At 40.3% G+C, this 13,831-nt stretch overlaps 1 protein-coding gene across 3 annotated transcripts in view; it reads left to right on the top strand.

The window, feature by feature from the left end:
* The window catches only part of OMA1 (OMA1 zinc metallopeptidase), a 51,925-nt gene extending 46,297 nt beyond the window's left edge, over nucleotides 1-5,628 (top strand). For all 3 annotated transcript variants that reach the window (XM_069477996.1, XM_069477997.1, XM_069477998.1), the window contains exon 9: nucleotides 5,170-5,628. In XM_069477996.1, coding sequence (XP_069334097.1) covers nucleotides 5,170-5,382 — 213 coding nt within the window. In that variant the 3' untranslated portion in view covers nucleotides 5,383-5,628. The remainder of the gene's footprint in view (nucleotides 1-5,169) is intronic.
* The last annotated feature ends 8,203 nt before the right edge of the window (nucleotides 5,629-13,831 follow it).

The raw sequence follows: 13,831 nt of genomic DNA, 5'->3' as shown, positions 1-13,831 counted from the left end.
GAATAATTTATCCCCTATTTTCTCTCACCCATATTCAACAGTATAACCCTTTTTTATACCTGCTCCATCTGTCCCTTCTCTCTCTCTTTTTTTCCTGGAAGTATTTTAATGAAAACCCTGGACATCAGGGCATTTGACCCCTGATCATTTTATAGAGGAGGAAAAAACAATTTTCTCTCTACCTTTCATGGTTATTAGTTGGTACAAACCCCTGTAATGAAAAATTAACAAGAAAGAAACAGAAATATAGTAACATGTGTACTTCCTGTATACACGGGAGATACCCATGGAATGAGTAATTCTCCAAGAGGTGGCTTTGAGTTCAGGCATTTAAATACCCTCTTCAACTTAAACAAAGACAGAAGGGTATAGGGAAGGCCAGATTATGGTGAGGGGCCAGCAAAAGCACAGTAAACAAGGGTAAGGTTTGTCACATAGATCTTGGTTTATATAATATGTGCCTTCATTGATAAGAGTTTCTAGTGATTTGGAGTCATCCTCTTCCTGGTGCAGAGTGGGAGTCATACTTACAAACCAGAGATTTCCTTTATAGGATATAAATTTCTTTAACAAAAGGGTAACTTCTACTGTTTTCAGAGCTTCTCCTATGTCTGCTGATTAGCTCAAATAATCCTTATGCCAAAGAGGCTTCTTTGGGGTGGCATATCCTGGTCTTCTATAGTCATATTTTGGAATGCAGTGTCCTGGACTCCATCAACTTCAGTACGCATTTCAGAAAGTAGTATCATTTTCTTCCATAATCAGACCATTATCATGCTTAAGGTTATTGACAGTAATTCATTAAAATTAAATATCCTGTCTATATTCAGATTTCTCTGCTCAAAACATAGTTTTATATTATAGTTGATATAGCAAAATATAGTTATTTTGTTCAAATTAGGATCCATCATGATGCACACATTGCATTTGGCTCTTACGTCCCTTATGTCTTTTTGACTTTAGAACAGGTGCTACCTCAATCATTTTTGTTTTGTTTTTGAACTTGTCATTGACTTGTTGAATATATCTAATCCCACATTCTAGATTCTAGATTTACTTGATTACTTCTTTCTGGTATCACCGCTACCTTATTTCTCTATATACCTGTAAATAGAAGTTAAATTTTGCCAAGAATACTTGATAGGTGATGCAATTATGCTTCATAGTGCTTTGCATTAGGAGTCTCTTGATATCCGGTTGCCCCGCATCAGTGGGTTTGGATAGTGCCAGCCTGATCCTTCCTTTTAAAGGTGGTTTTCCTCCTTATGGCCAAGTGATTATGGGATGATAATTTAACACCCTGAGAATATCCAATTCTCAGACAGCCCAAGAAGTTTTTTTGATTGAGGAACTGTCTTCCTCCTGTATCTCAAAGGCTGACCTGAGTGTGTGTCTTCAGGAGGAATCTGTATAGAACAATGAAGGAAGGGACTGAGAACAGCCAAATTGACTGTATGGGATAAAAGATGTTGCGGCCACATTTTTGTCCTATTCAAGAGTAGATTTAAGAGGTAGGTAAAGAGACTTTTAAAAAATCAGAATGATAAGTGTGCAAGAGTCGGAAAAATGGAGTTGAAGAGAAAGGAAAAATAAAGGTAATTTTATTTAAAAGATTTATTGAATCTCTGAGTGTCCTTAACTAATAACACCACAAGGACCCTCATCTACACTAAATCCAGCAATAACCAAAAAAATAAATAAATAAATAAAGTTTCTGAAATGCCCACTGTCCCCCAGTTAGATAAGCTAGAAAAATGGAAAACAAAACCAAATCTCAGATCCAGCTTAAAAGTTTTACTCCACTGGGGAGGACAGCCAAGGTGTGGAGAACTGTAGAAGCAGTGCCTACCTGAAGCTGGCATGATAAGGCTGATTTAACTGCATTGGAAGTGGCAGAAGCTGAAAGAATGACTTTACGAATGTGTAAGATACATCCATTTCATAAAACTGTTAAACTTGTGAATACAGCAGAGAAGCTGTAAAACTTCCAGTAGAGGCTGTAAAGAGCAGAATTGATGCCCCCAAGCTATGACTCATTGATGCAGAAGATAGAGGAATAGAACATAACCAGATTAAAACACCCAAAGCCAAAAAAATGTCTAAAAAATGAAAGAATGTTGAAAAGACACCAGGAAATCCAAGCTACCTATAACAGTGGGAAAGACCAATGCATTCATTTGTTTACATGTCTTCATTTTTTTGGCTGTTGTTTCTATATCGCATTTTTTGGTTTAGATAACATTTCTCAAGATGTGTTTTTAGAAGATTCCCAGAGTACCGTGCATGAGAAGCCCTGAAATGATAATGCTTAGATATTTAAATTTGTGAAGTGTTTAATCCTTTATTGTAAAGAAAGGTTTTTACAAGCTGCTTTGATAAAAAGAAAATTTAAAGACACTCAAGAATAAGAATGACTTTGAACCTTCCTTTTCAGACTTTGAAGAAGTGTAGGAGTTTAAGGGAAAAGAAACAAAACAAACAGAAAACAATGGAACTAATATGCTTTGGTATGATATCTAGCCAAACTAACTTTCTTTCTTTGAAGATGGAAGATCCTTAACAAATGAAACACATTGAATAATACGTCAGTGAAGTACTCAGTAGCAGCAGTACTCTTTCCAGAATCTGACTATCAGGAATGAGATAAAATATTAATATATAGTTTAGTTTGTTTGCTAAAATGAAAAATGAATTTAAGGGAGAGTGAAGTTTTTACTGAATATACGAAGATTATAGGGGATGGCATCCTGTTCTTCTCTTTGATGCTTTGCATTTCTCATTGCTAAAGTCACCACTCAGCCATGCCATGTGTTGCCTGCTGAACTCCATGCTTTCCCCCTCTACTGATACCAGTGCAGGGCTTAGGCATGTGATGTAGCAGCCATGATCGATAAACTTCTCACTTGGAAAGGAAAATCAACATAGTTATAAAGGACTTAGGGCAAGAGTGACTATGTGTCCCAATTTTGCCAAGACAGTCTTAGCTTATGCCTAATGTCTCAGTGTAGATCTCAATAGCATCTCTCAAAGGTATCCCAATTTGGAGAGTAGTTCACCATTTAGCTGGGGGTCTGACTTTCTGTTTACTTCATTGCTATGGTTAGGAAACATTATCTTGTTACTTCAATTCTGTTTAATTTAGTGAACATTTATTTAACACTCAATAGATGTAAGGAACACCTTGAATCTTTTGTATTGTGAGATAAAAAGAAAAATAAAGACAAGGCCCCTGCCCCCAGGGAATTTCACATTAAACAAAGCTTTTTCATCTTTAGCTTACTTTGGCAACGCACAGCTTCATCAGAGTCAGAAGTGCCCCTAGACCCAAGCTCCTGTCCTCACTTGCCTCTGGCTGCATGCCCCTCTCCCTCGTGGGACTTAAAGGAATGTTCCCATCTAAGAACCTGTGCCCCTATCACACCACACGCTGGGTATGTGGGATGGTGAAATTCCTTGCCAAACACGTTTGAGCCTGCTTCCGGGGCCTACACGGACCTCTTCCCTTGAACACATTCACATTAGGTCCCTCTCAGTCCCAGATAAGCCAAGGGTGGGTGGAGAAGGGGCGGACAGCAGGCTAGTGGTAGGAGCTAGAGTAGGCTCCCCACAACCTTACATGTTCTGGAATTTTGTACCTGGACTTCCAGCAATTTTGAATGTATGTTCCTCAAAGTAGGAGAATAGAACATATTTTATATACTAGTTTGTTAGCTTAATTTACAGCTTTTAGGTATTTATTTAGACACATGGTATGTGGGCCTCCATTTTCATTCTTGCCATGGACCCCACAAATATTAGAGGCAGGCCTATTCAAAGTAAAACTTAAAACCCTTACCATAACCCATGAGACCCTACATAATCTGCTCCTGCCCTCTTCCCTCTGCTCAGCTGTGCCAGCCTCTTCACTGTTCCAGACCTCCCCAGGCACACTCCCACCTCCCTTGCACTCACGGCTCCCTCTCAGAGTGCTTTTCCCTGGGTTGCCCCTGGTCTCTCCCCTCATGTCCTTCAGGTCTCTGCCCACCCCATTACCTTATCAGCGAGACCTTGCCTGGTCAGCCTTTCTAAAGTCTTAACCAGTCCCCCAAACACTTACTGCCCCCTTTCCTGCCTTATTTGCTTCCCTAAGACACGTCACAAAAGTCAGAAGTACTAGAAAGCTAAACTAGTTTTCCCCCCTAAATATCTTTCTTTTAAAACCCCTTAAATATTGACTATTTTTCCTTAAAATTATTTTAGCTTTTATTTCTTAAAGTTATCCACGTAGCCACTTTAAAGAGTTAAATAGTATCTCTAAGACTAGTTACTTAAAACAGCTGTCCTTCTACCTTGCCCTCAATTTCAGGGGTAACTATTTCCAGCTCTGTTGGATGGTTCTTTTGGTTTTTTCCCCCATATCTAAATAACATGCTTTTATTGCTTCTTCCTAACTTTATTTTAGGCTCGTACTTGCTTTCCATTGTAGAGGACAGATTTCAGCTCTCTCTCACCACTATCACACCCTGTGCATGCACACACGTATACGCTCTCCCCTTCTCAATATGATTGAATTGTGATTTTGGTTAGATCAAGATTTGGTGTTTTAAACTGCAAACACTGGTCACAGCTGAGTATACTGTGATTGCTTTTCCTTCCCCTGCAGCATCTTATTTTCCTTGGAATTAAAAATTGTCGTGATTTTGATTTGTTTACTTTTCTAGGGTATTAGCATCAATTCCACCCAGACTGTGCCAGTTATGTGTATCTTTTTTCAGTATGTTCAGATGTCTATATTCTACTATTTTCCTTTTCTTGGAAAAATTTCTGGTAGAGTCTTCTTTAGATTTCTTTTAATCTGAATGGTTGTTCTCAGAGTCTGCTAGAGTTTGACTGAAACCACAGGGACATCTCTATGACTTATTTACCTCAATAGAGCTTTTGGGCAGTTGATGCAATTTCTGTTGTTGTTGTTGTTGTTGTTTTAAAAACATTATTTGACCAAATCATGAAAGTAACTATTTACCATGAATTTATCTATGGTTCTCTTTTATATGTTATAACCAAGAGACCTTTTATTCTAAAAATGTAGAATGTATTCTTACATTTGTTTTACATAGAGCATATTAAGAATTACTGAAACAATTCTTAATACATTTATATATTATATATTTTTTATTTTATCCTTTATAGGCTCTCAAAATTAGAGAGATATGTAATTGCCCACCACTTTCTGGACCAGACCCCCGATTACTATTCAAACTCAGCATGAAGCATTTTCTTGAAGAATCAGAGAAAGAAGACCTAAATACCACTGTTAAGAAACAGAAAATGGCTACTCCTTCTATTCAAAAACAGGAGCAAATTCCATTAACATACATAGTTGAAAAAAGAACTGGCAGTTGATTTAAAATTTATGAGACAAAGGATATATGAAGAATATAGTAATCCTTATCATTTTTATGTCACTTTTTAAAAAATGATGTTTGAAATGGAAAAAATGGCTATTCAAGGTCAAATCATGTACATTATAGATATTATCTAAATTCTTTTAGGTATTTATTTTTCATGAAATATTGATGCATTTTAATCTATTTTAAAATATCTTCAATGAGGAAAATGTCACAGAATAAATTTATATTACATGTTTTACTCTGTTTCATACTTGCTTTTGATTTGGAAGGCAGACCCCTCGTGGTTCCAGCTGAGCCTAAACTGGATTTCACAGTCTGGGTGGTTATGTTGAACTGGGAAATAGACAGTCTGAAGGTTCTGTTTTCTGAAAATTGTTTGCATTGGAGTAGAGTTATGTGGGGAAGGGGACCTTGGGCTAGAGATAAAGAATTTCCTGCTCTTCCTCTGTGGATGGTGAGGAAAAAGGCCACCAGCAGAAGCTGAAGAAGCCATGTTCATAGGGAGGCACAAGAAGTACTGTTTGTGGTCCAGGTGACAAAGTGGGAAACAGAATGTGGGGAGAGGGACATTTCCATTGGACACATGTTCTTGGTGTACTGAAGTCTTAACAAAAAGTTGTGTCAATTTGGCCTCTCAGTGGTATTACAATTTGAGAATCTTTAGGGTTCTCAGAGAAGACGACCCCTCTGTTCTCATTGGAGGTACTACCAGGAGAGGCAGAGGAAAGGTGCACTCCCCACGTCGATCTCCATGAACAGCAGACGTCAACAAAGGGACAGGAGGAAGAAGAGAGAGAAGCAGCATAAGATACATCCTCAGTGGTGGCCAGAAATTACTGCATTATATAAATGTGGAAACGAGTTATTATTTAATATTATTTGTGCTCCCAAACTAGTGATGTCTAGTGATGCTTAGGTTACATTTCTAAAAGGAACATTTTCTTTGAAACATATATTAAATATTTTCTTAAAGGGGAAAGGGACTACTTTTTATTGTGTAGCTGCTATGAGCTGAGCCCTATATTTATCTCATTTATTCCACAACCCTATAAAGTAGGCTTTATTATTCTCATTTTACAAGGAGAACACTTAGGTTAAATGATATACTCATTGTCTCTCACTTAGAACAAAGCTAGATCTGTCTGACTACAAATCTGTCCATTTCCCACAACTCTCAGATATCTAAGCTATCAGATAAAAAGAAGGAACAATCTCTGTTCTCAGTTGTTTGTAAGCTTCCTCATGTGGGGCTTCAATACAGGCAAAAATCTCATAAAATCAGGGACCACTTATGTTGTCTACAGAATGATTTTCCAGGTTCTCCTCTCAGACCCTTCTATCAAAATTTATATGAAAAGCCTTGAGTAAAGTAGAGTAGGAAAGTGGAGCTTCTCCCCTTGCCTGTGAAAGCATGTGAAATCTCATCTGTGATGTATCCTGATACTATTCAATTTTCTTAGACAAAATATTTACCTAGATGTTAACCCAAGTTCAGAGCCTATTTATGTTTTTCAGGGCTTACTATAGATTATTTGTAAGAAATTTCTTGATCTGCACGTAAGACAACACTAATAAGGAAAAAATTCATGTTAATTGTTTTCCATATAGTCATTTACACTCCTGGTGATTGGAGTTTTGTGATCCCCCTAATATATAAAAGAATTTGGAGAATGTCATCTAGAAGTAAACAGTAAAACACTCCATTAGATTTTTTCTTCCTTCTCATTGTCACATCTCATTGTGTTGTTTAGACTTCCTAGAACACAAGTTGACATGTCAGAAAGAGCAAAGATAATAGGGAGATGACATCTTTATAGTGCATATGAAAAAGATTTTTTTTAACCCACAGAATCAAATGTAAAAGAAATATACACTTCAGCTCAGTGTTTTAGGAGAAATTAAATAGCAGTTGAAATGTAAGATGTATAAACATTTTATACATACAGAGGAAACAGCCTCTGTGTGTTCTGCAGTTGCAGACGTTTTTTGTTACTGTCAGTGTTTTTCATATTCCTATAGGATTTAGATGTTGGCTGGTTAGCTTGGTGGTTAGGAGCATTATGCTAATAAATCCAAGGCACCTACTCAATCTGATCTCTTATAATTCAGATAGTTGTGAGATTGTATCCTCTAAAATTTAGAGAGTGTGTATATTTACTGCTTTATGCTTAATACTTAATAGTTCTTGGCACATTATAGGCATTCAATGACTATATTATTGACACTGTATACTCAACATCAATCATCTGGTAAAAGGATAAAAAAGGAGAAACAATCATACTTTGTGAATTCTCCGCCTCTCAGTCTATAGCTGTGGGACCTTGGACAAGTCATGTAAACTCTAACTCTCATTTCTTTGTAAAATGGGGACAATAAATCCTCATAGGTTGATCAGTGAAGTGAAATGATGTATTTAGAGCATTTAACACAAAATCTAGAGCTCCAAACATAATAAAAATAGTCACCATTTATTGAGTGCTTACTTTGTACCATGCACTGTGCCGAGCACTTTTCAAGCACTGTTGAAGCTCACTGCAACCCGATATGTTAATGAGACAGGTGTTATACTATCCCTCATTATAGATCAGGAAACTGAAGTTTAGAGGGGTAATGAAACTTGCTCAAGGTTACGTGGTGTATTTCTTAAGATTGTCTTACTTCTAAGAACAGAAAAATCAACTCAGACTCAATCAAGAAAATTTATTGCCTTAATCTAACAGGAAAGCTCAGAAGTACGCTGGCTTCGGGCACAATTTAATCCAGAGGATCACGATATCATCAGGGCGATGGCTCTTTTTCTTTGCAATGTTTCTCAGCTCTTCCCTGATGGTATCAAGATGGCTGCCAGCAGCTCCCGGGGTTACATGCTTTCACATCCAGGTGGGAAGAGTGACTCACCTCACAACTGTGGAAACAAAGCCTTGAGTACTCTAACTGCACCCCTGAAGCAATTGCCAGGGCAACAGGCAGCATTACCCTGATTGGCTTGGACCTATCAGGATCCAACATTGGAGCTGAGGATGGGTACAGTCAACACCGTGCAAGCAGAATGGCTCCCGCATGGTGGGACAGGGTCTATGCAGTAAGTGGTGAGAACCAGAACTAAAACCTCTTAGATTTATCCTTTCAGCAGGCAAAGAAACAGGATAATTCCTTGAAGATTTGGTCTGAAACAATACTTAATCTGAGTAAAAATAATGTAGCATGAGTTTCACATTGATATAATCAATTTGTGTTAGCATATTGCTTTACCGTTTACAAGGTTTTTTGTTTTTTACCTGAATTATCTTTCATCCTCAAAACCAACCTATGAGATTGAAAGGACAGATGGTAATATAGATAGATAATAATCTACTCATAGGGGAGAAGACTAAAGCTTGGAGGAATTAAGCAAGTTATCTAAGTATGCACTTCAGGTAAATGGCCAGCTGGGATTGAAACTAAAGGACTCACTGGCTTATAACCCAGTGTTCTTTCTGGAATGCTACATTCTTTAGAGAGGGAGGTAGTACCTCCACTTTTCATCTGGAAAACAAAGCTCAGAGGTATTAAGCAATGTGTGTCCAGCGTTACTCACCCCTTAGTGACAGAACTGATTCAAACCTGCATCTTTTGGCTCCAAAATCTGTGCTCTTCGCATACTTGCCACTTCCATCGGCCAACCTCACAAAGGAAGTGAAGATGGAAAGTGTGCTCTTCCCTTCACCCCTCACTTGTGAACACAAGACCAGTACCTCTTTTGCTCTACTTAAAAGCACTCATTTTAATACTCTATGGCAGGTGGTAAAAAAACATCCATTTTAAGCATATTTATACATATGAGGGATAAGATTCCTGTTAATCACCTCATAACATGTTTTTATTAGGGCCTAGAGAGTTCTTTAATCTGTGCTGAGAGATATCTTTCACTTCACTACTGCGAAGAAAACCCCATCAGTATTCTACCCTCCCACACCTTGCCCCCTGAATTCCACAGAAAACTTAGCCCAGTGGCTCCCAGCCTGATAATCACCAAGGACTCCTTTTACATTGTCTGGCTCTGTGTGCAAGAGTGTTATACCACAGAGTTCTCTGTCTTGAAGGGTTGGTGTGTCTAGACTCGTGACCAGGATCTCTCACTGCATGGGCTGTTCAGAAGTTGAGACCGTTAGGCATAGAGCATAAGTCACCGTGTGGTCTTGTTTCCAGGGCTCAGAATTTCTATGATATCATCAAAGACCAATCAGGGCCTCTGATCCTCATGTGATCTCTGGTATTACCAAAATTCCAGCCAAAAGAAAAAGAAATTTGTGGTTTTAATTAGTTTGGGTGGCCTAATTGTGTAAGAGGAAATATAATATCTTTAGCTAGGCTCTTTGAAATATTAAGCATAGCTGGCAGGTTCCCAGTACTATCTTCCCAGGCCACGAAGGGCCTGGAACCTCATCCTGGGCAGCATTGGTCTAAAATCAGATTTGTGTTTTTTTAATCTTTGGAATATAAAAGAAAGAATGAAGATGTATTAATTTTGACCAATTATCAAAGTATAACCATATTTTTGTAGGTTAGAGATGATGGATGGTCTACTTAAGGACTCTGTTGTTCTATATTTAATGATATATTTTTTCAAGTAACTATTGTTTTTGCACAGAAAAAAACAAGTTGAATTTAATTTTTTTCTATAATTACTCCCCTCTGATATTATTGTAGTCTTGAGAATCAAGGGCAATGTCACTGATCTTATTTTTAATTTGAGCAAATGGGATAGTAATATTTGCCCTGCCTAATTCCCAGGGTTATTATGGGTTTTAAATATGGTAACATGTATATGCTTTGTAGAACATCCAGCATGCTATGCCCATGCTGATTCTTACATTCTAACACTGTCTTCGTCTGGGCTATAAGATTATTTGTTAAGAGAGGTCATTTCCAAAAAGATGACTGATCTGCTACAATTCAGAATTGATGATGATCTGTTTTTACTCAAGTCTGAGAAAAAGGGAAACTTTTATTTGTGGCATGTTTTGTCCTGGATTTATGAGTTTGTGTGTGTAATTAACCTAATTCTATTAATCCCATTATGGCTCTTGTCTGTAGGGTGTCCTGATTTCCATCAATTTTTACATTTTGATGCTTAAATCTAGAGAAATAGGCCAGCCTTTTGCTGGACTCGCCAGTCCAATCTCCAGATGATCGGCTGGGAGAACAGGAACTACTGTTAGCTGAACCCTACTAAGAACAAGATGCCACAACCTTTCTCCCCTTTTAATCCTCACGGCAACCCTGCACAGCATGTGCTATTCTCCTAATTTACAGATAAGAAAATGGGGACTCACAGGAACATACAACTTGACCAAGGTCACACAGATAGTCCAGGAATTCAACAAGGTCTGTAAGACTCAAAGGCTTGCTCTGTCTTTAACATGCCTCCCCTCACACACAAGAAATGAGAGCATTTGGCAGGGCAATGTGGGAAACATTTGTTTGGGATCCTTGCTTTGTTCTAGTGCCCGGAGCTTTTCTCCTCGTCCATAATTCCTGAAACTTTCCATGATCTCATCTCTCAACACCAGCACCCCTTGCAATGGGCCAGTCAGCTAACTGGAGGCATTCACGAAAAAGGCCCCGCAGCCTCAAGAACATACAGTTGACCCTTGAACAACGCAGGATTTAGGGGCACTGATCCCTCCCACGCAGTCACAAATCCACCTGTAATCCTTGACTCTCTCAAAACTTAACTACTCACAGCCAACTGTTGACTGGAAGCCTTACTGAGAACATAAACAGTCGATTAACATATATTTTGTATGTTGTATATATTAGGTACCACATTCTTACGTAAAGTAGGCTAGAGAAAAGAAAATGTTATTAAGAAAATCATAAGGAAGTAAAAATATATTTCCTGTTTATTCAGTGGACGTGGATCATCATAAAGGTCTTCATCCTCATTGTCTTCATGTTGAGTAGGCTGAGGAGGGGGAGGTGGAAGAGGGGTTGGTCTTGCTCTCTCAGGGGTAGCAGAGGCAGAAGAAAATGCACAAATAGGCCAGGTACAGTGGCTTATGCCTGTAACCCTAACACTAGGAGGCTGAGCTGGGAGGATCACTTGAGGTCAGCAGTTCAAGACCAGCCTTAGCAAGAGCAAGACCCCATCTCTACAAAAAAATAGAAAAATTAGCCAGGCATGGTGACATGCACCTGTAGTCCCAGCTACTCAGGAGGCTGAGGCTGGAGGATCACTTGAGCCCAGGAGTTTGAAGTTGCAGTGAGTTATGATGACGCCACTGCTAAATCCACATATAAGTGGAACCTCACAGTTCAAATCCATGTTATTCAAGGGCCCACCGTACATTGGCACATAGTCAGCACTCAGTGAATTCAAGTCAAAAGATTGAAAGACTGGATGAATGGGTGGATGAATGAATGAGTGAAAACAAGCAATGGGAGTTATTCAAATGTTTGAGATAGTTTTGGGGTGAAATTTATTTACTGACATAGTGAAGGGAACATCTCAGCCATGCCTCCAGGTGTATTTCTACATCACCTCTTCCCAGCACTCAGGCTTCCGTGAGCCTCAGCTCCACCCATGAATACTCCGTGGCACAGTATAGAAACATCCTGCCAGGTCTACACCCTCCCATCACTTGCTAACGCTGTTATCTGCTTTATTCTTCATAGACCTTGTCTTCCTCTGAAATCAGACTTATTTGACCATAATGGCTACACGAAGTCATTCGGGCCACCAGCTTTAACTTGAACTAACCACAATGAGTTAACTCCTCCTCTTAGGGAACTGGCTTAGGAAACCACTGAGGACTCAAGGCCAGAGGATCTGGGTTCACATCCTGCCTTCCTGACCAGCTGTGGATGGAACAAGTCACTCTGCCTCTCAGAGCCTCAGTTATCCTCACTCCTGGGTCGTAGAGATGGAGAAAGCCTGTTTCTGCACCTGCCACGAGGTACTGGAAGCTCACCGTAGGCCACTGGCTTCTCCCGCCATTCTCATCTTCTTCATCCCCAGTTCTCCAAGGGACTGCTCAATGAATGTTATTTCCTTCCTCTGGAAAGTGAAGATAATAACAGCTGATGCTTCCTGGGGTCGGTGTGAGGATGGGCACGGCACACTTCCCAGCATGTAAGAGGGGCGCACTGAGAGCTAGTGTCAGGGTCACGGGGGGTGGGGCACACCTGCATCCCCTGGCCCACCTGAGCTCACCTGCAGCTGCGGTGGAGGGTTTCTGGTGCTCTTCTCACACTGCTGCTTTCTTCTCTCTGGGAGGTTTCTCTGGCACCCCAGGGTTTCTCTCAGCCACAAGCAGGGGCAAGCCAGACGTGCGGGGGGCTGACTCCCCTGGCTGCATTCCCCAATTAAAGGGGATCAGAGTCCATGGGTGAATGCCTCAGCTTCCCCACCCTCTTGGAACAATTCTGGGGTGTGTTCCATGGTGTGTCAGAGGGTCCCCCGTGGGACTGACCCAGGGGCCCACAGCTTTAATCCACATGTTTTAGTGTGTTCTTTAGGGGCCTTTCTCTCCTCCCTGTCCCACCTCCTCCACCCCTTCATGGTGCCAAACAACTCCCTGGTGCCCGCCTACCCTGCCCGCATGCCTGTATTAGAGCCTGCTTTGGGGAACCCAAGCAGGGACATTAGCTATCCAATGTTATTATATTATGAAATCCCACAACAACCTCACGTGACAGACGATGAAACTGAAGTTCAGAGAGGTAGGGCTGTGGTTACACAGCAGATAGTTCTAAGAATCTTTACCTCCGAGGGTTGTTTTGAGGAAGTAACAATCAACTATCAGATATAAATGGGTCCCGCAAACTGTAGTATTGTGCACACGTTGCTTCTTGTCCCTTCATGGTGCCACCTCTTCTAATGATGGTGACACAGAAGATGATTCTCTGGGATGCCCAGAGTAGCCATAAACATGCCCAAGTACAATAGCCAATCACTCCTTTTTCAGGCCACACGATCCGCCCCTAGAGCAGCCTCACAGTTCGGGCCTGTTATCCGCTATTCATAGGCTCTGGAACCAGAATGACCCCAGTAGCCACCATGAAGTGGGAGTTCTGACTTGGAAATCATAGTCCAGGCATCAAGTGATATTCACAGGCACGTGACAGCTCTTCCGGGAGCAGGAGAAGTTTACTAACAGCCAGAACAGATTGCAGAGTAACACTCAACAGCCTCGTTCAGAACACAGAAATCTGTCGGAGTTGAAATGTGAAGGAAATGCAGGCTGGGAGGACAAACCAGTCTGGGGAGGGCTGCTCAGCGGTACTTAAACTCACTCTGCAGAGGGCCCTGGGTCGGACTGCTCTGGAGTTGTGGTCATAGGGGCTCAGTAAGATCAAGTCCTCGGAAATAAGAGCAGTAACAGGGGTGATAATAATGGCCACCATTCATTATCAAGACCTCTTACACACCAAGTGCTGAGAGCACTTGACATGCAGTG

This window comes from Eulemur rufifrons, chromosome 8, assembly GCF_041146395.1.
Source record: "Eulemur rufifrons isolate Redbay chromosome 8, OSU_ERuf_1, whole genome shotgun sequence".
Lineage (NCBI taxonomy): Eukaryota > Metazoa > Chordata > Mammalia > Primates > Lemuridae > Eulemur > Eulemur rufifrons.
Note: the sequence above shows the minus strand (reverse complement) of the source record. Positions and strands in the feature narration are given on the sequence as shown.